Source organism: Spea bombifrons, chromosome 13, assembly GCF_027358695.1.
Source record: "Spea bombifrons isolate aSpeBom1 chromosome 13, aSpeBom1.2.pri, whole genome shotgun sequence".
NCBI lineage: Eukaryota > Metazoa > Chordata > Amphibia > Anura > Pelobatidae > Spea > Spea bombifrons.
The window spans coordinates 12,602,469-12,625,951 of NC_071099.1; the positions used below are offsets into that span (position 1 = coordinate 12,602,469).

At 43.5% G+C, this 23,483-nt stretch overlaps 1 protein-coding gene across 1 annotated transcript; it reads left to right on the forward strand.

Annotated features, from left to right (window-relative positions):
- The first annotated feature begins 262 nt into the window (after nt 1–262).
- Nucleotides 263–18,677, forward strand: SLC9A8 (solute carrier family 9 member A8). Its single transcript, XM_053453391.1, has 16 exons — nt 263–294; nt 1,409–1,587; nt 2,829–2,909; nt 4,372–4,430; nt 5,810–5,893; nt 6,550–6,651; nt 7,014–7,048; nt 8,170–8,313; nt 10,566–10,707; nt 12,007–12,112; nt 12,273–12,389; nt 12,915–12,997; nt 15,363–15,474; nt 16,015–16,235; nt 18,070–18,216; nt 18,432–18,677. Exons 1-16 carry the CDS (start codon nt 281–283, stop codon nt 18,537–18,539), a joined length of 1,734 nt encoding a protein of 577 aa, XP_053309366.1. The 5' UTR covers nt 263–280; the 3' UTR covers nt 18,540–18,677.
- The last annotated feature ends 4,806 nt before the right edge of the window (nt 18,678–23,483 follow it).

The window sequence follows — 23,483 nt, forward strand, 5'->3', positions numbered from 1 at the left end:
ATTAACTTCATTTTGCTTTGCTTAGAGCTTTACATTAAGACCACCCAGAAGCCATGAAGCTTCATTATTACCAGAGCAACAGCTGACGTCAGTCACTTCCGGAAACAACTGTCCACCAGGTTAGCGTCAGCCAGGTCGCGTCACCAGCTGCTCCTAAGTTCCGGAAACTCTATGGTTGCAGCTTGGCCATTTATATGGAGACTACACACCGGATGTGGACTCTCTGGCACTCCGGCAACCGCACTCTATGGTAAAACTCAGTCCTGCTGGGTGTACCAAGATGGCGGATGCGGAGTGAGTGGGATATTTAAGCCACAGGGGGATGTTTTATTACACTCTTATGGTTACCGAGGGGCAGGGGACTGGGAGTATTATTTAGGGGGCATCTTGTGGGTGGCTAGTATGCTACTGTCAGGTTTTAATGGTGGTGTCGTGCTTATAACCAGGGCTTTACCTGCACCTGTTACCTGTACAGGAAGCAGGATGTGCAGTGTGTATGTATGTATGTATAAATATATATATATATAGATATATAGTTGCTCTGACTACATCATGTATACTACTATATTTCAAGATTTAGGTAACTGGGGCTTATGCATAAGAAAGGATTCTGGTGGAAAGCTGGAATAAAGTGGCCTTGTCACCATATCCACCAATAGAATTGTCTTGGGAACAGGCATATCCGTTGCTATGGTGATAACACCAATTTTCCAGTTTTGCTCCAGAGTCTTTTTTTCCATGTGTAGTCCTACCTCCCGTTGTTTCTGTAATAAATGATTAAAACGATCTCCTCGCACGTCAGTCTGCGTTTGATCTGCCACCGAGGCAGGGAGTTAATACGTTGACGTGTCATGTCGGTAAAGTTGCGTGGTTTTGGGTGTCAAATGTGAAATGGAAGTACATTTGACAAAATATACTTACTGCGGTATGATTTGGAATAAATTGGGATCATAATGTGAAAAAGTCACTGTGAGGTTTAATTACCATACATGGGGTCTCCCCGTCTCAGACCTTGGGTCCCCGGAACTAGCTAAACAGTGTTTCTCTGACCGCGCAGTTCTTGTAGCCGCCGGTTGTAGAAACGTGCCCGTAGTACCTCAATGAGAATTTTTGTGGTTTTAAAAGGGGCTTTAAATTTTGCACCTTGGGGACCCTCCTTGCATTCTTCTCCAACCCCTTCACCGCAATCCAAGGAATACTTGGGTCAGAATGTTATATTAAATCGCGGCATGTTCAGGCCCGATTGGTAATTAGGGTATCTTAGTATCTTAACCTCTCTATATGTTTTATTCCTGTAGGTTAAATAAGAGGCAGTTGCTCCTCCAACCTCTTGTGTACGGATCAGATTTGATGAGCATATTATAGAATTTTCTATACTACTTAAAAATGTACATTTTTCATCCCGCAGGATCCACAATGGGACACGTGGGGATTTTAACTCCACGCTGTTTACCACCCTGGCAATTACAACGAAGCTGGTGTTACCCACGCCTGCCAAACCCATTATCCCCGTACAGACTGGGGTGCAGGCCCAGCAAGAGGAACAATCCAGTGGAATGTCCATATTCTTTAGCCTCTTAGTGTTAGGTGAGTATGGCCAATTGCAGCCAAATAGAATGGTCTTTAGGGGGGTGAAGCCTCGGGGTGAAGGGGAAGATTCTCAGGGTCACACAATCTGGATCTGACTCCTTCTACACTTCTGTGATCATATCTAAGACTCCCAATTGGTGCTTTCTCTACCGGTATGTTATGGCTGATATACCTGCTTGAATGCAGGTGACCCAGTAGAGTATATCCTTAAATAATGACAAGTGAAGGTTTCTATGAGAGCCGGTAACAGAGCCATTTGGGTAACCCATTTGGCGAGTCGGTACCTAGAATCTTCATGATGGCCTATTAAAGGGTTAATGTTTGAGAGGTCTCGGGGTCAGCTCATTTAGAAGGTTCCCAGGTATGCATGTTAGAGAACACCAAGACTTTGAGATACTTCGAGATGTTTTCCTGTTCCTCTCCCCACCGGCGCAGATCTCCGGATACCAGAACAGGCAGATCGTTGAGCAATTACAGGAAACAAACTATATATATATAAATATAAAGAGCGCATTGTTTTCAGGAGCAAACTACGGCCACCAGACCTGTTTCTGGGCCATGGTTTGGTCATCTGACCGTGATGGTAGCCAGCAGCTTCTGCAGAACTTCCTCTTCCTCATTTCAGCTCTCCGTAACCCTTCGTGCAGTATAGCTATAGATATATATATCTAGTAATGTGATCTCCAACGTGAGGTCTGGTCAGATGGTCAGTAGTCACACACAACTCATGCCCAATGTTTTTGCCATCATATGTTCTAGTCATATGGCTCAGCCTAACGAACCGTGTAATCCAGGAACTCATTCAGTTTTCTCTTCCCTTCTCTGGGATTCCTTTTCATGTTAATCACTACCATCATCATCATCATACTCCTTGCCTTCCTCCCAGTTACGAATAAGGCATTACTGAACCACCATGTTTTAAATAAAGAGAAATGAGAGAAAATACCCTCATTTTGGATTTTTCTAATTCAATCCCTTATTTAGCAGAGTGTAGATAATTCTGAGGCTCTTCTGTTTTTACGGCAAGATGCTTTCTTTTATGAAGTCTTAGAGGGGGTTTATTATTAAAGAATCGTTAACGTCCATAGCAGTAATAGTGAAGCAGTAAGCAGGACCATGCTGTTGGTTTCCATGGTGACTACTTCACATTTATAACGGATGCCCCCAAGTTTAAGCTTTATTGGCGTAATTATCGTTTCCTTGCGTTGTGACAGTTGCTTTTTCCTATTTCTCCATAGCTATTTGCATCATCTTGGTGCATCTGCTTATAAAGTACAGACTCCACTTCATGCCGGAAAGCGTTGCTGTTGTGTCATTAGGTAAGCGGTCGCTTTGCATGTTTGTTTGGCAATTACATTACGAGATACCGGTTACGCTAAGTGGAGGATTTAAAGCAACAAAAATGCAAATTTTTTTAGAATCTTTTTTTTTTTCTTTATTTAAATTAAAATAAAAGCCCCCCCCGTAACAAAGCATAATGCGTTTGATAAGTGGAACAGCCTCCCAGCAGAATTGGTGCAGGGTAATACAGCGAGGGAATTTAAACACGCATGGGATAGGCATATGGCTCCTGAATGTTTACATCAGAATTGTTCTTTGTATTTAATATATTATATGTATACGTAGCACCGTCCTATTCCACCGCGCCGTACAATGAGAATAACATCCTCTTTTTAAAAGGGTGATTTTTGAAATGCTTTGACTTCCGACTCCCCCAGTAAATCTTAGATGTTTGCAAACCCGTTCACTTTATTTACAGACCGGACCCCGGCTTATCGTTAGCGTCTATTAATTAATCATTCGGCTCAGAACGCCTGGCTTTTTCCACACTGATTATTCAGCCTGGACTCCGGACCCGTCCGCTCATTAAGTTTTATCTCTTGATGACTGCCTTGGAACAAGGGTGTCCTTGTCTCTATCTTACCAGCAATGGAGACGGGCCGGGGGGTAAAGAGTGACGAGTGATGTCTTATGACTGACCAGTTCGATGTGCTAATGTCCCGTGTTTGGCACTGATTAATGCGTGGGGCGGAACTGGACGGGGTTACGTAACTCTCCATTACACGCTAACCTAAATCTAATACACGTTTACTGTGCTTTTATGAAATCCCCTCTTTTCTTAGAATCAGTCCCAAATTGTACAGTTCCGTATATCTATGTAAAATTTCTGGCTGTAACATAATTTGCAAAACGGTTTTCTAACCATCAATCAGCCTTTTACTTAAACTTGGATACCGCGAACACAACGTGCCATTGGGACACAGGAGTGATGGGAGTGATAAAGGGCCATTGGGACACAGGAGTGATGGGAGTGATAAAGGGCCATTGGGACACAGGAGTGATGGGAGTGATAAAGGGCCGTTGGAACACAGGAGTGATGGGAGTGATAAATGGCCGTTGGAACACAGGAATGATGGGAGTGATAAAGGGCCTTTGGAACACAGGAGTGATGGGAGTGATAAAGGGCCATTGGAACACAGGAGTGATGAGAGTGATAAAGGGCCATTGGAACACAGGAGTGATGGGAGTGATAAAGGGCCATTGGAACACAGGAGTGATGGGAGTGATAAAGGGCCATTGGAACACAGGAGTGATTAAAAACGTTCCATTAAAAATCAGTCATTTACAGCATTAACCCCGCCTGCGCTGGCTTTCTGATCCATTTCATGTTATTTTAATGGACAAAATTTGTTTTCGGGACACAGGTTGGGGTCTCCATATTACAGCGTCTGGGGGGGCTCAGGCAACCTGAAATAATAAAAATCTTTCTGTATGTGGCAGGCATTCTAATGGGAGCCGTGATAAAGATCATCGAGTCTCAAAAACTAGCAAATTGGAAGGTAAGAGCTCCGACAGACGCCCCAACGTGAAGGTAATGCGTAGGATGGCCGTGCAGATGCAGAGCGAAGGGCAACACAGCTCCTGGGCCACAAACAGGCATCTCAATTAATGATTCATTAGAAATAACCATGCACTGAATTCCTGGCTCCTGTGCCGCCTTCAAGGACGGACGTTGTGCAACCCTATTCCTCATAATCCTCCATAAATACTTTGTATGTTTTTACCCTCATATAGATAAAGAATGCGTATTACATACCTCCCAACTGTCCCGCCTTGTGGCACTCTATCCCGCCAAGCTCTTCCTCTGTCCCGCTTTTCAGGGACAGGTAGAGCTCGACAGGGCAGCGGGATTCGGTACGGTCCTGTGTCTTACTGAGTACATTTATACCCATTCTTGTGTTTGGGGGAGCAGACTGTCCCTTTAACGTTATCCTACGAGTCTTTTCCTTGGCCGCTGTGCCGTGGGGGGCCGTTTCGATAATGCAGACCATAAGGTCGGAGTTTAAGGGGTCAAAAGTCCAGTCCTTCACTTTCTTCCTACTCTGTGGAGAATAAACCGTTTTCAAAACTCTTAACGCTGGTTCATAATGAAACCCATCATATTACATGCGGATGTCGTTTCCGTGGCAACATGCTGCAAATTTACATTAAAATTGCCCCACAGGTGGAGGCGGCATTGTTATATTGTTTACAAGTGAAACTACCTCCTCCGGTTCTCAGAATCCCAGCGTTTCCTTTTCAAAGACCGCAGGCCAATTACCATCAAGCCGCCTTTGTTTTAGGATTAAATGCGTATGAAAGAACCTGTATAAATGGTAAATGTCACGGAAAAATGCCTTTTAATGCAAGGCCAAAGTACTGAAAAATAACCGGACTTCTAAAAAGCGAGCAGACCCTATTCTTGTGCTAGAAAAGACTGAGATTTGTAGACTTTTTATGGGACACCGCAATGTTTCTTTATTAAATTTAATTTATTTATTATTTATTTATATTTTATTTATTTATTATTTTTTACAATGTATATTGGTCCAGATGTTTGGTTATTGCAGTTAGAAAAAACAGAGACCCGTGTCTCATTTTGCTCCGCCCCCAGCCACCTCTGCTGAAAACAGGAAGGAGACTTAAGTATACTTCCTGTGAATGCACTGAAGTCATTGGGGGCCGAGTTCCTATTCAAATCAATGCGAGTAGCAGGAGCCAATCACACCAATTCTAGTTTTCTAGTACAGAAGACTATCACCCTTTAGAACCTTGAAACAAAACTAGAATTTTTTGGGGGGATTAACAGCCTTTATATATACCATAAAACCCCTTTAATCTCAATTATTTGTGGTTATATTAATGGGAAATATATATATATATATTTTTGTTGTTACAGGAGGAAGAAATGTTTCGCCCAAATATGTTTTTTCTTCTCTTGCTTCCTCCCATAATATTTGAGTCTGGTTATTCCCTACACAAGGTAAGCAACTCATTTATACGTTTTAATGTAGTTTTTTTCATTAACAAAAACAAACAAAAAACTGAAAACAGCTGAAAATGTTAGCGAATCCCTATATGTTCCCGGGCAAGCGTAACTCGCTCAGGAAAGATGGGTCAGACTGCGGGATCTTTCAGCGCCTGTAAAAATGATGACTGCGTGTCCATTCATGTGTAAGATTCCTCGGGTTTGGGAATGTAGGTTTTTTGAGAGATGTCGTTATTTTCGGGATGTCGTATATAAGCAAGTCAGAGTTCTGAATTAGAACTCTGTGTAACCAATAGGAGACAAGCGAAACAGAAATCCCACCTCCTATTGGCTATATGCACTTTGCCAGCAGAGGTGACATTACTATCCCTTGGAGCTCTGCGGGTTTCGCCTGAGAGCCGCACTCCCCACTTTACTGAGAGGGTGGTAGATGAATGGAACAGCCTCCCAGCAGAAGTGGTAGAGGCTAATACAGTGAGTTTAGTCTCTGAGATCCTGCGTCCCTATGAGAACTGTAACCATTTCAATTATTATTATTATTTATGGTTTATATATCGCCATCATATTCCGTAGCTGAGATTGTCGCCTATACACTTCGTGAACACTGTGCTAGGAAATCCAATTGATAAAATATTTTGCTTATTTTTTAGGGTAACTTCTTCCAGAATATCGGCTCCATAACCCTGTTTGCCGTGTTCGGTACGACCATATCGGCCTTCATCGTAGGAGGGGGCATTTTTTTCCTAGGCCAGGTGAGGATTTATAGGGTTAAACCGGAAACCCCGACGTTTATAGAAATCTGTCGATACTGTCTCGGCAAGGGTTAATTTCATTGATTGACATCGACCTGAGAAATTGTAAACCAATGGGCGGAGCCAGTGATTTAATATGAATAAAAGTGGGGTGGCCATCTAGTGTAGGGGGAGGGGACATCATATCCCATGACGCTCTAGCAACAGGATAAAAATGGAAGGGGAGCATCTGTTGCTGGTTGAGCATCATGGGAGTCATAGCAGATGGGGAATTACAGATTGGCCACCCCTGATCAGGACTCTAGAGGCACAGCAATGTAACTACTACTATTATCTCTGATGTATATTTATATTTCCCACAGGCTGACGTCATTTACAAGCTTACCATGACGGACAGGTATGTTTTTAATAATCAGAGACACTGATTGGCTCCTTTTTTCAGAATGATGAGATTTAAAGTTCTGTCTCTTCTGTCGCTGATTGGTCCAGGCAGCTTTATAGGGGGCGGAATAAGGACTTCAGGATGCTGCTGATCTCAGCTTCCTCCATGTAATAGTATTTTTGCTGTGACGAGGGGCTCGTGGCCGAAACGTTGGCTTATTTTTTTTATAGTCCTTTTTACTCATCGTCCACGAGATGAGCCTCAAAACTCCGGATCTCCAGAACAATCACACTGATATTTCTTATTATATGTATTGGTTTCTATGGCGCCACCGTATTCCACAGCGCTGTACACCACAAATGAATGTTTTTCTAGAATAAATATACTTCCCCAAGCATCTAAAATGTAAACAATCGTAAGGGGGTAGGTAGATTCCGTCTAGTCGGCCGTTTCTCCTGCTATAAAGACTCAAACATTAATCAGTCGTCGGTCTCGTCTTAGATTCAGGAGCCGTATGCCTATCCCATGCCTGTTTAAATCCCCTTACTGTATTACCCTCTACCACCTCTGCTGGGAGGCTGTTTGACCTAACTTCAACCCAAACATATATCTGTGCTCTGAGAATTTCTGGCTCTAGACAATCCTTATGTTTGCGTAACTCGAGGATACGCGATGCCAAATCCGAAGACGATAATTGATTGATCTTTTTGCGAGTCCTGACAGCGGTTTTTCCTGCGTTTGGCCGGCCGAAGCCGTGTTTTTGTAGTTTAATGCCAGCTGGAGCAATCTAGTTATTTCTATTCCCACGCCTGGCACTTCAGCGGCTAGCTTGCCAAGTGACCTCGATTTTTACAAGGCTGGGATTGGATTTAATTAACCCTTTCTTTAGTCCCTCAGCAGCCCCGGTGGTTGTCGGCCATTTAATCGGTCCACCTCAAATTAACCTCAAAATATATTTGGCCCTAAAAGCATGTTTGAATACTTTGAGTACTTTTTTTCATTTGCAGGTTTTATGCTGTACTTCTTATAGGGGGATCTGTGGCCCTTTGGCTCCCAGTTTGTTAGATTAGCGACAGTGAAGCATTTCCTTATCGTGTCTTTGTAAAAAAGCGTGTTTAAGGTCCTTTTCTTTGCAGCTTCGCGTTTGGCTCTTTAATATCGGCCGTGGACCCGGTAGCCACCATTGCCATCTTTAACGCGCTCAACGTGGATCCTGTTCTTAACATGTTGGTGTTTGGAGAAAGCATTTTGAATGACGCGGTCTCCATTGTTCTGACCAAGTAAGTAACACTATGTTTTTGTGGATATATAACGACTTTATCCTGCTTGTCGTGAGATCTGTAGGCATCGTTTACTGTCCTCCAACTCCGCAAACGCTCAACGTTCCAAAAGTTTGGGGTCGCTCAGCTGTGCTGACTAAGCTGAGCCAACCTCTCTACAAGAGGACCTAACTACCCCAAGAACCTGCCTACTCCATGGCCGTTGAGCAGGTCGCATGAAGCTCTCGCTCTTCCTTTTGCCAATCCTCGTACCCCAGAGAATCCCATTGGAGGTCTTCTGAGAGCTCCCGCGAGTTCTCCTCCGGGGGGGACGTGAGGGACACTTGCAGAAGCTGTCACTAAGAGAGCTCTTCTTACTCTGAGGTCTGAGCATCCATGAGACCCTGGCTGGGTCAACTTGGTCTTTTCTCATCTTAAATTAAATTCTCCAGGAATACATTTTTCATGAGTTTAGCAAATCCAACCGAGCGAGGTCAAAACCTCAAAAAATCCCCGGATAATCTGTAGGCTTTGGTGTCAGCTTTGCATCATTAATGGTGGTTGTAGAAGTAATAATCAATTCGTATTCTGTAACAATGCCGTAACCGGGACAGAGAAGTGAGCACAGAAGTGGATAGAATACTCGGTTTAGAATTCTATGTTCCAAGGAAAAAAATAAAATGACGTGGGAACCGACGAGCTCAGCTTATAAGATATAATAATTACAGACTCTCTTGTTACCTAATATAGACCCTGATGGGAAGTATTGATTGTGGGAATGCTAATCAAGCAGGAAACAGCCACAAAAAACTGTTCCAAATAAGTTGATGTACTGATGGAGGGTGCCGTGGGAGCTGTTTTTTTATTTGGTTCCCCAATAACATAGAAATGTTGAGAACTAAGAATTCTGTTTAATCCTCTTCTTTCTTGATTTAGTCGTTTGCAATGTTTTTTTTAACCCTGGAGGACTCCACATTCCGCCGTTGACATCCATTGTCTTATCTCTACCTGTAGCACATCCTCCTCCGTTTTCCTTTTCCTGTCTGTCTCTCTCGTCTCATTTGTTTTGCCAAATCCATCATTACTGTTCTCATGTTTTAAAAAGAACCACGGACCGCAATGTTTCCAGGCATGATCTGCCCTTGTTTAGTGTGTCCAATGCCTCTTTGGGACCCAAACCCTTTTGTCCCTCTTTCCTCTCCCTGGTGCCCTTCTTTCCTCTCCCTGATGCCCTACTTTCCTCTCCCTGGTGCCCTTCTTTCCTCTCCCTGATGCCCTACTTTCCTCTCCCTGATGCCCTTCTTTTCCTCTCCCTGATGCCCTTCTTTTCCTCTCCCTGATGCCCTTCTTTTCCTCTCCCTGATGCCCTTCTTTTCTTCTCCATGATGCCCTTCTTTTCCTCTCCATAATGCCCTTCTTTCCTCTCCCCGATGCCCTTCTTTCCTCTCCCTGATGCCCTTCTTTTCCTCTCCCCGATGCCCTTCTTTTCCTCTCCCCGGTGCCCTTCTTTCCTCTCCCCGATGCCCTTCTTTCCTCTCCCCGATGCCCTTCTTTCCTCTCCCCGATGCCCTTCTTTCCTCCGCCTGATGCCCTTCTCTCCTCTGAGGACAGAATGTTTGCTGGATATAAGGGTATCGCAGGGTTCTACAGCCCTAAAAGCCCCGATAATGTGTATCGAAATGTAACTGTATTGTTCAGAGCAAGACAGTTGGATAAGGACTTGTTAGCCATATTGTACAGACTGAGTTTAGTTAAGAAATATATTTAAAAAAAAGTAATAGGCATCAAACACGGGAATTTACAAAAGTGACCACTGTTTTTAAACGGAAAACTTTTGCCAAGGAGGCTAGAAATGTCGGAAAAAAGGATCGAGGAAAGACAAGACGTGGAGGTTTCCGGGTGTAGGAAGGAAATCGAGGGGGAGGGGATATTTATCTTTTAAACCGCTCCGTTTAAGTGTTATTGATCGTAATGTTGATTTAACCATACTAAATTATTATTTATTGTTTTATATAGCGCCATCATATACAGAAGCGCTGTACAATATTGCCACTCCTCCTCATCTGTGAAACATTGGTTATTATTCTTTATTTATGAAACGCCAACATATTCCGCAGCGCTGTACATTTCAAACGTGACACGTGATACATTCACACATAGCGATACAACGGGAGTTGGGGACCCCGGCTGTGGGCTTGACCTTTCCTGCCGTGAATGGTGGGCTTCCCGAGGGTCCCGCTCGTGAGCTCACAATCTAAATTGTGTCTTGGCAGCACGGCAGAAGGTTTGACCAGAGGGGGGGATATGTCTGACGTGAACGGCTGGAAGACCTTCGCGCAGGCTTTGGGGTACTTCCTGAAGATGTTCTTTGGTTCTGCAGCCCTGGGAACTCTGACCGGCCTGATTTCTGCTCTGATATCCTTTTTTTGTGTGTGAAATGCTCATTGAGTTACATCCCGGATAATAACAATACGATCATTCAGCAGCGAGCCACCCCCCCCCCTTCTCCAAGGGTTTTATTGTGAGTCCGCTGATTGAAAAAGAGCACATGGCTTGTCTTGGGTTTTAATCTCGTTGGGCGTCTATTACTTTCCCCGGGCCGGGAGCCGCATCCTATTCATCCCGTGAAGCTTTCATTGGGATAACTCAGTCTTTTGATGGTTTTCAGATGATTTCTTTAGATCTGGGCCACTTAAAAGGGACAGCACCTTTCTTTAATCCGCTATAAAAAGAATCGGATATTATCAGACGGTGATGAGGAAATAAGACCATCCTGCCGTTAGTAGACGAGTGGAGACAGGCAAAGATTAGTTATGAAGCAGGAAGAAAAGAGACATGCGCTACCGTTCAAAGGTCACTGAGCTTTTTAAACGTAAACTTGGATCAGCGAACACAATGTACCATTGGAACACAGGAGTGATGGGAGTGATAAAGGGCCATTGGAACACAGGAGTGATGGGAGTGATAAAGGGCCATTGGAACACAGTAGTGATGGGAGTGATAAAGGGCCATTGGAACACAGGAGTTATGGGAGTGATAAAGGGCCACTGGAACACAGGAGTGATGGGAGTGATAAAGGGCCATTGGAACACAGGAGTGATGGGAGTGATAAAGGGCCATTGGAACATAGGAGTGATGGGAGTGATAAAGGGCCATTGGAACAGAGGAGTGATGGGAGTGATAAAGGGCCTCTGTACGCCTATGAAGAGATTCCATTAAAAACGTGCTTTTCTTTCAAAAACAAGGACATTTCTAGGACCCCCAACTTTTAAACAGTAGTGTATATGACATACATGTAGATAATAAGTCTATGTTAGAGCACTAAACCCCCGAGCTCTGTGTCGTATAACACCTTGAAGCATCTACGCTATAACTGTGAATTTTATAGTTGTACAGCATTCGTATGGGTGCGCAGCCTCGTATGCAAATAGTTTTCTGGATTTGCATATCGGGCTGCATTTAATTTAGAAAGATTTTGAACATATCTTTCTTGGAAACGTGCACCATATTTATACTTACCGGGTATGAAAGAAAATATAAAATACATTATATATTAAATATTTCCCCCCAGTTTAAATCCTGTTGTTTTTCAGCCCCCCCTCAAAGCTCCCCAGTGTAAATTATCCAATGATATTAGAGTATCGTCCCCCTCTACTCGTGTGCCCTCCATTATTCATCAAACAGACCCCACGTGTTCCTTAACCCTGCGTTCACGTCTTGAAGCATCTGGATTTGAGGAAGACGCCCTCGTTGGAGTTCGGAATGATGATAATCTTTGCTTATCTTCCATACGGGTTATCGGAGGGGATCTCGCTATCAGGTGAGTTTAATACATCAAAATAATAAATAATATATATATATTTATAATTTCATGAATTCCCTGGGTTTTCTCATGATTTTTCTTTTTTTAATTAAGTTACTTTCTGGGTTTTCTCGTAATTTTTATTTAGTTATTTCCCTGTGTTTTCTCGTGTTTTCAGGTATCATGGCCATACTGTTCGCCGGCATCGTCATGTCCCATTACACGCATCACAACCTGTCTCCGGTTACACAAATACTGATGCAACAAACTCTACGAACCGTTGCCTTCCTGTGCGGTAAGTTTTTTTTTCCGGGACGCTCATTAACCCTTTAATGGCTCCTGGTTAACAAAGGGTTATGAAGCAGCGCCTCGAACCGAAGCTGGTTATTCGCTGTACTGTAAAGGACAGATTTGTCTCAGTCGGTTAGAAAGAATTTCACGTTCCAACTAGGAATGTTTTTTCTCATGAAGATTTATAATGTGTTTTATAATATTTACTATATGAGGACTTAAGGATGAACCAGAGAAAATGTTCAGAGCAGTAGAATTGAACCTGTTTTGTAGCTACTACTATTTCTTTACTGAGAGATAAGTGGAACAGCCTCCCAGCAGAAGTGGTAGAGGGTAATACAGTGAGGGTATTAAACATGCATGGGGTAGACATACGGCTCCTGAATCTAAGACGAGACCAACGACTGATTAAGGATTTAAGTCTTTACAGCAGGAGAAACGGACAGACTAGACGGGGGCCGGATGACATTTCCACTGGGATTGTTGTCTGATACCGGATGGTTATTCTGTCTTTATTTTCTCCCCCCAGAAACCTGCGTTTTCGCATTTCTTGGTCTCTCGATATTTAGTTTTCCCCACAAGTTCGAAATGTCCTTCGTGATCTGGTGCATTGTAAGTATTCATTTAAAAACACACGTCTATTATGTGCCGTTGACTGGATTCATTAATGTACCTGCTGGAACCGTGCTTTGAAATCCAGCGTAGATGGGGTTAATGTTGTACCTGGAAACGGCTGATTTTTAATCTTCATAGGCCTACAGAGGTCCTCTATCACTCCCATCACTCCTGTGACTCCCATCACTCCTGTATTGCAATAGCTCTTTATCACTCCCATCACTCCTGTGTTCCAATGGCTCTTTATCACTCCCATCACTCCTTTATCACTCCCATCACTCCAATGGCACGTTGTGTTCGCTGATCCAAGTTTAGGTTTAAAGGGATAATTGATGGTCAGAAAACCCTTTTGTAATTATGTTACAGCCAGAAATGTTTTCCACAAAAACAGCTCACTGACCCCAAACCTTTGAATGGTATATATATATATATATATATATATGTGTCTTAGGTAGAGAGTCTTTCTGGGAAGACCGCGGGGTCGGGAGGTCCATATCAGCTGTCAGACCCGGTTTCTTCACATTAAACTGCCTGTTAGTACCAGTTCCATGCAGAGCTCCAACTCTCCTCTCCAGGGCACGAAGGCGGCCAAAGTGAACTGCTGTCCTCATGGATGCAGAATAAATAGATGGTAACCGGCAGGTCTCTGCCCGCCACAGAGTGAATCAGAGAAGCGCTTTCCATCGCTTGGCTGCTCGGGTAACGCTGCCTTCTGGCCTCCTCGCTGAGGGTAGTCGCTCCGCGCTGGAAACAAAGTGGTTAAAGAATAGATCTCTCCAGCCCATCTGTACCAAATCCAGTGGGTTTACTAATGCGTTCTGCATACACATAGAAAGGAGCCATATTATAGAAAGATTGTGCATGTATATATATGTATATATACCAGTATGTGTGTGTGTGTGTGTGTGTGTGTGTGTGTGTGTGTGTGTGTGTGTGTGTGTGTATACACGTACAGACACACTATTGTTTAAAAGTTTGAAATCTCCTTGTTTTCCATGAAAACAGCTAAGTGACCCCAAACTTTTGAACGGGAGAGAGAGAGAGTGTGTGTGTGTGTGTCTCTCTCTCTCTCTCTATATATATATATATATATACATGCATAATGTATGGCTAACTGAAGTATAATAGATTGCAAGCTTTCCGGGTTTTTTTGTGTATAATATTCAAAGAAGAACAGACCTAATTAGTCTCAAAAGCTTGTCTCTTGCTCAAAAGAAGGACATGGAGTATGATGGCTGCTGCTGCTCTTTGTAGTTGAATGTGCCGTAATGCTTATCGCCGCGCGCTGTTTAGGTGATAGGATCCTTTAGACGTTTCGAGATTCTTATCTGAAGAATGCGCCCGGCAGTCTGTCCGTGGCACGGTCACTCCGAGTCCCTAGGCATGCAAGGAATTTGTGGACTGATTCCTCTTATAGGAATGGCGCGTTTAAAAAGGGCCGTTACGTGAAAAGGGAAAGGAGTGCAACGTAAAGCAGGTTAATATTTAGGACATATGTTATATATAAGACTCCTTGTTTGGGCTGATCTGCTAACTTGTGTGTCAACGTCCTCTCTGTTATCTGCTTTACTGGAATTTACTACATCTTATCGTTCTTACACTAAATCAACCTGTGATGGTATTTGCAGATTTAAATAAGCAATATATATATATATATATATATATATATATATATATATATATTTAAACACACACAACCCGTTCAAAAGTTTGGGGTCACTTAGAAATGTCCTTGTTCTTGAAATCACATTTTGTCCATTAAAACAACATGAAATGGATCAGAAATCCAGCGCAGACGGGGTTAATGTTGTATATGACTATTGTAGCTGGAAACAGATGAATTTTTAATGGAATCTCTTTGTAGGCGTACAGAGGCCCTTTATCACTCCCATCACTCCTGTGTTCCAATGGCCCTTTATCACTCCCATCACTCCTGTGTTCCAATGTCCCTTTATCACTCCCATCACTCCTGTGTTCCAATGTCCCTTTATCACTCCCATCACTCCTGTGTTCCAATGGCCTTTTATCACTCCCATCACTCCTGTGTTCCAATGGCCCTTTATCACTCCCATCACTCCTGTGTTCCAATGGCCTTTTATCACTCCCATCACTCCTGTGTTCCAATGGCCCTTTATCACTCCCATCACTCCTGTGTTCCAATGGCCCTTTATCACTCCCATCACTCCTGGATTCCAATGGCCCTTTATCACTCCCATCACTCCTGGATTCCAATGGCCCTTTATCACTCCCATCACTCCTGTGTTCCAATGGCCCTTTATCACTCCAAATGTCCTTGTTTTTCCATGAGAACAGCTCAGTGATCCCAAAGTCTTTGTAAAATCCTTTATTCTCCTTCGTGCAGGTGCTGGTGCTGCTGGCGAGAGCTGTGAACATTTTCCCCCTTTCCTACCTGCTCAACTTCTTCCGGGATCACAAGATCACCCCGAAAATGATGTTCATCATGTGGTTCAGCGGTAAGACATGGACTGCTCCTAATCCCTGATTGTAGCATCTTTCTCTTTGTAGATGAAGGATCCCTACAGGGGGCCCGTATAGAGACCCTATATGTGTGTGGGGGGGTGAATGTACGCGCTTCGTGGTGTAACTCCAGCTAGAGACCTATTCAAATGCTCCAATGCTGGTCGGAGTTCTGACAACCCTGAATAATGTATAGTTAAATCATAGAGTTGGGGCTGAGTACGCATCATACCCTCTGTTATCAAATCAGCTTTTTCTTCCACTCAGAGCCCTTAATCTATACATGGTGCCCGTATCATCTTTTATTTATATAGCGCCAACAACTCCCGCAGCGCTTCTTACAGTCCCTACCTTCTGTGTTATAACCCCCAAGCTTCCCCCCGCAGCTTCCGCATTAGCTTTATTAGCACACTGTTTACCAGACACAAAGGTAATGAATGAATATGGAGCAGTTGAAATTGACTGCTCACACCAAAGTAATGACATCACTAATTGTACATTGTGTTCACGGACGCTCGCGACGCTCTTCTCGTCAGGTCTGCGGGGAGCCATTCCGTACGCCCTCAGCCTTCACTTGGAGCTGGAGCCGATGGAAAAGCGTCAGCTCATAGGCACGACCACCATCATCATCGTGCTTTTCACCATCTTACTGATGGGCGGGGGCACCATGCCGCTCATCCGGCTCATCGACATCGAGGACTCCAAAGCGCGCAGGAGGAGTAAGAAGGACGTGAACCTCAGCAAGACCGAAAAAATGGTTTGTTGCTTTTATCTATTCCATACGATCAAAAAGAGAACGTGACCGACTTACTGCAGAAACATGCTAATGATAGCTCCGCCCATATCCCCACCCATATTACTCAAACCCTGCCCACTACAGGGTCAGAAGCTTAGATGGAATGGAAGGAAGTTTTACTTTACCCAGGGGGTAGGTAGATGAAACAGCCTCCCAGCAGAGGTGGTAGAGGGTAATACAGTGAGGGTATTAAACATGCATGGGATAGACATACAGCTCCTGAATCTAAGACGAGACCAACGACTGATTAAGGTTTAAGGGGGCCGAATGGGGCCGATGTGCCAGTGGCTAGTATGTTTCTATGTAGACAATGTGTAATGCGAGTGGCTGCCCTTTTAACCCCTTATGCATAATAACATATATTTCTTTAGAGGGACATCTTAAAAAGAAAAGTACGTGTGAGGGGTTTGTGTATGTAAAGGAAGACTGCTGTGATTCACAGCGATTGCTCCTCGGCTTCATGCACCGAGACAGTTAAGCCTTGGTCGGCTGTGAGTGCTCGGAGCAGTGCTTTTTACTCTCAGCGACCCTCCTCCAGAGCGTTTCTTTAAATGGAGAAGTTCAGCTGCGATGCTGATCCCAGGAGCCGCTGCCGGGGCCCTGCTCTCCACCGGCGGCCTGGCAAAGGCTTTGTTTAGCCCATAAATCTGCCTTTTACGTCCTGGAGTCTGGATGATATAAATATTTCCATTATGAATGGCACGGCCCTTGGCGGTAATACAGGTCCCTGACCCCCCTCCTCCCCTCCCAATTAGATTCACTTTAACCATTTTAGGTTTTTATATGAAACCCCAGAAGGGCAGGAAGGTTGTTGCGGGCGAGAACGTATCCGACAGGAGGAGGCCACTTAAATCTCAAGATAGTCTGTATTTTTACCCAGTATCCTGTTTATCCGTCGCACAGGAGCTGCCATTTTTTTGTACAAAAAAAACACTAAAACACCCCCCCCCCCCATTATAAAAGAGACAGGACCTCTATCTAATCTGCAGCGGCCCGACTCATGGAGAACACGACCGTTATCTCTGCTGCACAGCTCCCTGTCTCGGTCGCTGGCATCGTCAGGGAAGGAGATAAGTCAGTGAAAGATGATGATAATCTCAAGCACCCGGCTTGACCCTTACAGATCATGTGACGCTCGTTACAGGACCTCATTAATACAGAGCAGTCAGTATGTACAAACGAGGTACGATGGGCGATAAACCAACAAAATTAGCGGCCGCTTGAAGCGAAAGCATCACTGAAAACTCATATTGAACAAATATTATAATATTATATAAAATGTGAGGACATTTAATTGGTTTGAGGTTCCCTGTGAAAATACATGATCTGTACTGAAGGCACTATAAACACTACGATGATGCGGCCAACTTGATGGAGACCCTCCCAGCAGTAGGGGTCCGTCATGGTGGAGCTCCTGCCATCAGTAGAGTTCCAGCTTGTTGAAACCCATGCTGGCAGTAGAAGTCCATCTTGGCAGACTCCCCGTATACAGTAGAGGTCCATCTTGGCGAAGTCCCTGCCAACAGTAGAGGTCCGTCTTGGCGAAGTCCCTGCCAACAGTAGAGTTCCATCTTGGCGAAGTCCCTGCCAACAGAAGAGGTCCGTCTTGGCGAAGTCCCTGCCAACAGTAGAGGTCCATCTTGGTGGAGCCCCTGCTAGGAGTAGAGTTTCATGTTGATGGAGCCCCTGCTAGCTGTAGAGCTCCATCTTGGCAAAGCCTCTGTCAAGGCAAGAGGTCCATCTTGGTGCATCGCTGTGGACCTTTAAAGCAGATCTTTTCTGTTTATACTTTTAGGGCAACACTATTGAATCAGAACATTTATCAGAACTGACAGAAGAGGAGTATGAAGCTCAGTTCATCAAACAGCACGACCTCAAGGGTTTCATGTGGTTAGATGCCAAATATCTAAATCCATTCTTCACCAGGAGGCTCACCCAAGAGGTAAGCTGGGGGGGGTTATCCCTGGGATATGATCTCGGAAATAGTCATTATTCTCAATGAGGACATTTCAGTAAAATTTACTTAACGTCCTACCAGTCCCAGTATAACCCTGTGAATTACTTGAGTCACCCACTGAGTCTCCAGACCCATACGGTCGCAGGAGAGGTCTGTGCCACGGCATCCCACCATACTGACCTGTCTGCTTTTCATCATAGGACCTTCATCATGGCCGGATACAGATGAAAAGCCTGACAAACAAATGGTACGAAGAAGTGCGTCAGGGACCTTCTGGATCTGAAGATGATGACCAGGAGCTGCTCTAGAGAAAGGCCAAGGAAACCCCTTCATCATTCTGAGGACCCTCCTCTCACCAGCAGGACACCCGTGGGGGACACCGGAGGCGCATGCGGCACGGCGGCGAGCCCATTTTACTTACCTTTGTTCACTTGTGATAAAAAATGCAAATATCTCTCGCAAACGCCTAGAGTCTCCCGGAAACGCTAAATTCTTGCACTACGTGTCCTGTCGATAGTTTGTAATTCTGCGAGGTGTGATTGTAAATGTTACAGAACTAGCTCATTCTTTCGTTTTCAGCGCGTGGCTCGAGCGTGGCCCTTGGCTGCCTCCTCCTGTGATCAGCCAGCACGGGTTCGGTGTTCTGGAGGAAGCTGCTTATCTATGAAAAGTTATACTTTGTATCGTTCCTCATCTTTGTTTCCTCCACGCAGAAGATTTAGGGAAGGCTGGGATCGGACTCCACCAATGTAGATATTTACGGGTATACAAATTATATTTACGGAAAATATTATTATAATTTAAGGATTTGGGTTTTTGGGGGGTTTTTTTGTATGTGGCCCTTTAAGAAGAGTAGCTGTTGCTTATATGATGTAGAAATTAACATTGTTTTTAAAAATATATGATTAATTCAATAGACTAGACAAACCTCCCGACTTCTACCCAAGCAGAGCCTGGGGACAGCGGGCTAGAGTGCCAAAATCGGGACTGTCCCACACGAAGCAGGACAGTTGGGAGGCATGCTTTAAGGTATGGATTATGCTTAGCTTTATCCGGCCTCTTCGTTTGATCGTATACCGGAAACGTTCTTGAAATAAAAAAGCATATTATTTCCCGGGATGAATATTTTTTTTAATATCGCCATTCTGCTTTCGCCCCAAATATTTTTTTGGGGGGAATTGCAGGATTTTAGGATTCCGGAACACTTGGCTCACGGATTATTTTCCTCAAGCGATTTGGCGATTCCTTGAATGCGTTCTTTTGGGAAAGATTCGTCAAGATATTTTTTTTTAAAAAAATGACATTTTTCATTTTTACTTTTGTTGGTTTTTTGGGTTTTCTCGGTGTTTACAAATCTATTTGTTGGGGAAATCTAAGAGTTCTTTAAATGCCACGTGAAAATATTAACGCTGTTTTAGAACTGTTATATCGGTTGTCGATAGGAATATGTCGTGCTGTATAGTGTTTAAAGTTTGCAAAGTTTGCACTTTATCAGGAAATCGCGGGCGCCCTCGACGCGGCCTCGTAAAAAAATGGATTTGTGTATATTTGTTCATTTCTCTGTTTGTGATTTAAATGAAATAATATATAATAATTTAACAGTTCTCACAATTTCACTATATTGAGTGTTCCCAAAATGGGGTGACCCGACCGCAGAACTCTTCGTTTAGGAGATCAGCCCTTCTCTACACCTCACGTGGATGGGGAACGCGCACTTTTTTAGTGGAAAACGGATACTTTAGAAACAGGCTTAAAATGTGAATTAAGACGAGGCTCGGAATACCCGTCCGTATACCGTATAGACCGAAAATCACCAGCTACTTCCACCAAAGTCTCCTCAGCAGGGGGTTTAACGTCGGGTAACTTTGGTAGATTTACGAGCAACCAATGATTTTGTCCGATGATGGGAGGTGACCCCGGTTGTTATTTTAGGTCCATTGTTCCAAAAAGAACGTTCTCCAAACCTCAAGCCATCTCAGATGTTCTCCTCGGTTTTCTAAACCAGCCAAGGAAAGGGGACATTAGCCAATCGCATCAGCCTTTGTTAAATCCTCCATCGCATTGTGTGTCCTTTTCTTGCATATGACATCATATCCTGGTTACAATGTGTCGTAGAACGCGGACCAACATGGACTGTTTCAAGGGAAAGTCTCCTCAAAAAGCCTATTGAACCGAGACCCCCCAGGACTTAAGTGCCATATGGGCTACAAATGTCCAGGACCTGCCACCCTAGAGCCAGACCAGGAGACCCCCCAGCTTGTAAGTTCATGTATCAGCCTAGGGGTTTCCAAACCAGTCTTACGGATACTCCAGCTGGAGGACATCTCCAGATCCTGGACCATCGGTGATCCTCCAATCAAAATACATTTAAGAAAAGAGTTTATTATCCCAAAAAAGTTACATCAAATGAACCTATAGCCTCTCCCAGCAGATAAGTAGCCCCCACACTAATCTGTTTAGTCTACGGGATCGGGCACTCTAGTTCTGGGGCGTCCTTTCTACCTTGGATAATGTGAATATAATTAATAACATAAGCAGCATTCGTTTGAAAATGGAATGTATATTATGTAATTTATTGTCTTTTTGTCAAAATAAAGTTTTCACTTTTTTTCCATTTTTTCCTTCCTTCCTTGTAATAAAAAAGCTTGAATTCTATTATTCCATTGTTTCTTCTTGTAAATCTCCAGGGCCGCTTTGTCGCTGGGAAGTCACCTTTTCGGAATGAATTGTAGAATTTAATACTCCGAGGCTCCGCGGAGGCGACACGCAGCCCCCCGATCTCATATACCGCCCAGAACGCGCGTTCTGATACCTTCTTCCTCGAGGATATTTCATTCCGGCGTTTAAATGTGTTAATGGTGCGGGAATTCTGAAGGCCGGTTCGGTTTATAATAAGTTACCCGTTAATCTTTTAACAATGCTAAAGGGCTTGAAACTATTTTATTATTTTCTTTCCCGGTTCATGGGTTATTTTTCATTGAAATGCTCCATTCCTGGAAATATCTCCCGGACAAGTTTTTATCATCGTTACCCAAAACTTCCCTATCCTAAAGCAAGGATAAACTTTTGCTTTTCTGCATAAAAAAAAAAAAAATACCACCAGTATTGCCTTATTTTATCTAATACACCAAATTTAACTAATGTCATCCAGGACATACTTGAATACAAGAGAAATCCCAATATACGGTATTTTTCCTGGTTAAACATTTTTGAAATAAAATATGAAATATATATATATAAAATATATATATATAATATATTATTATATATAAAAAGATATTAATCAAATTGATGAATACGAGCACCTTCTTGGAACAAAAGAAAAATATACATAAAGGGACCTCCAGGCAAAAAAAATGCATATTAAAGTATGTAGTGAGTAAATTAATAGGCATTCTTCAAACCTGAGGGGAGGGGACATTATCCTTTAGGAGAAGCTGCAGCTCCAGAGCTGAAACTGCCAATCAGCTGCAGAAAAATGCCCCCATTGAAATGAATGAGTGCTTTTTCACAGGGGTCTCATTAAACCCCACCATGGAATGGTCGATGAGCCAGCGCTGGAGCTGATTGGTGGGAAGTGTAGCACATGGGGGCAAATAGCTGTCTGTGGGGGAAGGGGGCAAATCCATATGGGGGGGGATTCCCCAGAATCCATTCATGCATTTGTAATGGGGACCACTTGGCTATCATGTGATGGTCGGGCGTCCCTTTAAACACAAATCCAGCATTATTTACCCTTTAAAATATTTCCCAAGGAGTTCTCCCTGCCGGGTATTAAATTATTACTTTTCTATGGAAACTTCAGACAAACTGGGTTATGATTTTCTAGATGTGATGTCATAACACAAATATCCTGTCAGGGTCAAAGATATTGTTTATTCCGTCTCTTTAAAAACAGCGTATGTAAGTGAATAATATGTATAGGGCGTCAAACACAGGATACACGGGACAAGTGGGAATGTGCGCTAAACTTCCGCTAACCTTACCCTTTATTTCCCGCGTGCAGCAGAACGCACGGACATTGGAACTGTTCAAAATACAATTAGGATTTGCCACCTAAGACACGACTATAGTGAAGAATTCTAAACTCTGATCTTTCTATCGCTACTAAATGCATATGGAGGCTTGGAAAAAATCTACTGTTTCCCACCCAGCGCGTTTTATTTTAACATGTTTTTTCATCTCCCGGTCTAGGGAGTGATCAGTGCCTCTCTGAATCAAAGGCCCGGCGAGTTACTTAGAATTTGGAAGCCAAGGAGACGTATCTAGGAGCCAAAGTGATTTTCCGTGCCGGCAGCGATTTCTTGAAGTTATTCAAAAATTCTAATCTGGTCGTTTGGTTCTAGAATTCTGTCGACAGCTCAAAGAGGACATCTAGTGGTCAAAGCGGGTCGTGCACGTTACCCACACAATGTATCTATTGTGCGAAGGATCTGCTGCGATCAGGTGTAATGTTGACAATGATGTATGTGCTGGGATGCAGCTAGCCAATGAAAACATCCCTGTTGATCTATACATTTACTTTCAATGCTTAGATCCGTTTCTATGGACGTCCACATACCACCAAAGACCAGGGATAGGAAAAAGGAGGTCTAAAAGGGCTTCAGTATCTGTTGTAAGGCGCGCGGAAGTTAGTGGTGTCTATTATTATTTATTGTTTTATGTAGCGCCTTCAAATTCCGTAGCGCTGTACAATGGAGCAACTAGCAAAGTGTCGCAAAGCCTTTCTCTGCAGATCCCAGCCAGAGACCCCATGCGCAATCAAAGAATGAAATCCGCTGACTCTGCAAAAAGAGAAAGCTCTATGGATAGTTGGGCATATACAAAATATATACGTGTGATTGGCTATGGAGGGCTAGATAGGTTCAGTGTTAATTTTTGGATTACCTTGCGCATGGCTGCGTAGCTCTGCATTCGCACTTGTAGACACTGTTCATATGACAATACGTTTTAAGACGCTAACTGGGGCTGGTGGGTGATTATTTCACATATGTGCCAACAGCAAGGAAGAGAGGAGAGTATGATTATTTCACATATGTGCCAACAGTGGAGAGGAGAGGAGAGGAGAGAGAAAATAGGTGCTGAAAGTACATTAGTGATTCTTTAGAACTTCAACATGAAAATGATACTCTTGTATTTGGTTTCAGGGAGGAAAGAGTCTTTACAATTTGGTGATACCTTCTGTAATATTAATCGGAAAACATCCTGCGACCACATAAGCTTTCAAGAAAGAGGAGATCCCTTCTTAATAT

What these genes read in the sequence shown, in the direction of transcription:
- SLC9A8 (XM_053453391.1), top strand. An exon ending in AAAAACTAGCAAATTGGAAG is followed by an intron (nt 4,431 to 5,809) that starts GTAAGAGCTCCG and finishes TTGTTGTTACAG; the next exon opens with GAGGAAGAAATGTTTCGCCC. An exon ending in CTGGTTATTCCCTACACAAG is followed by an intron (nt 5,894 to 6,549) that starts GTAAGCAACTCA and finishes CTTATTTTTTAG; the next exon opens with GGTAACTTCTTCCAGAATAT.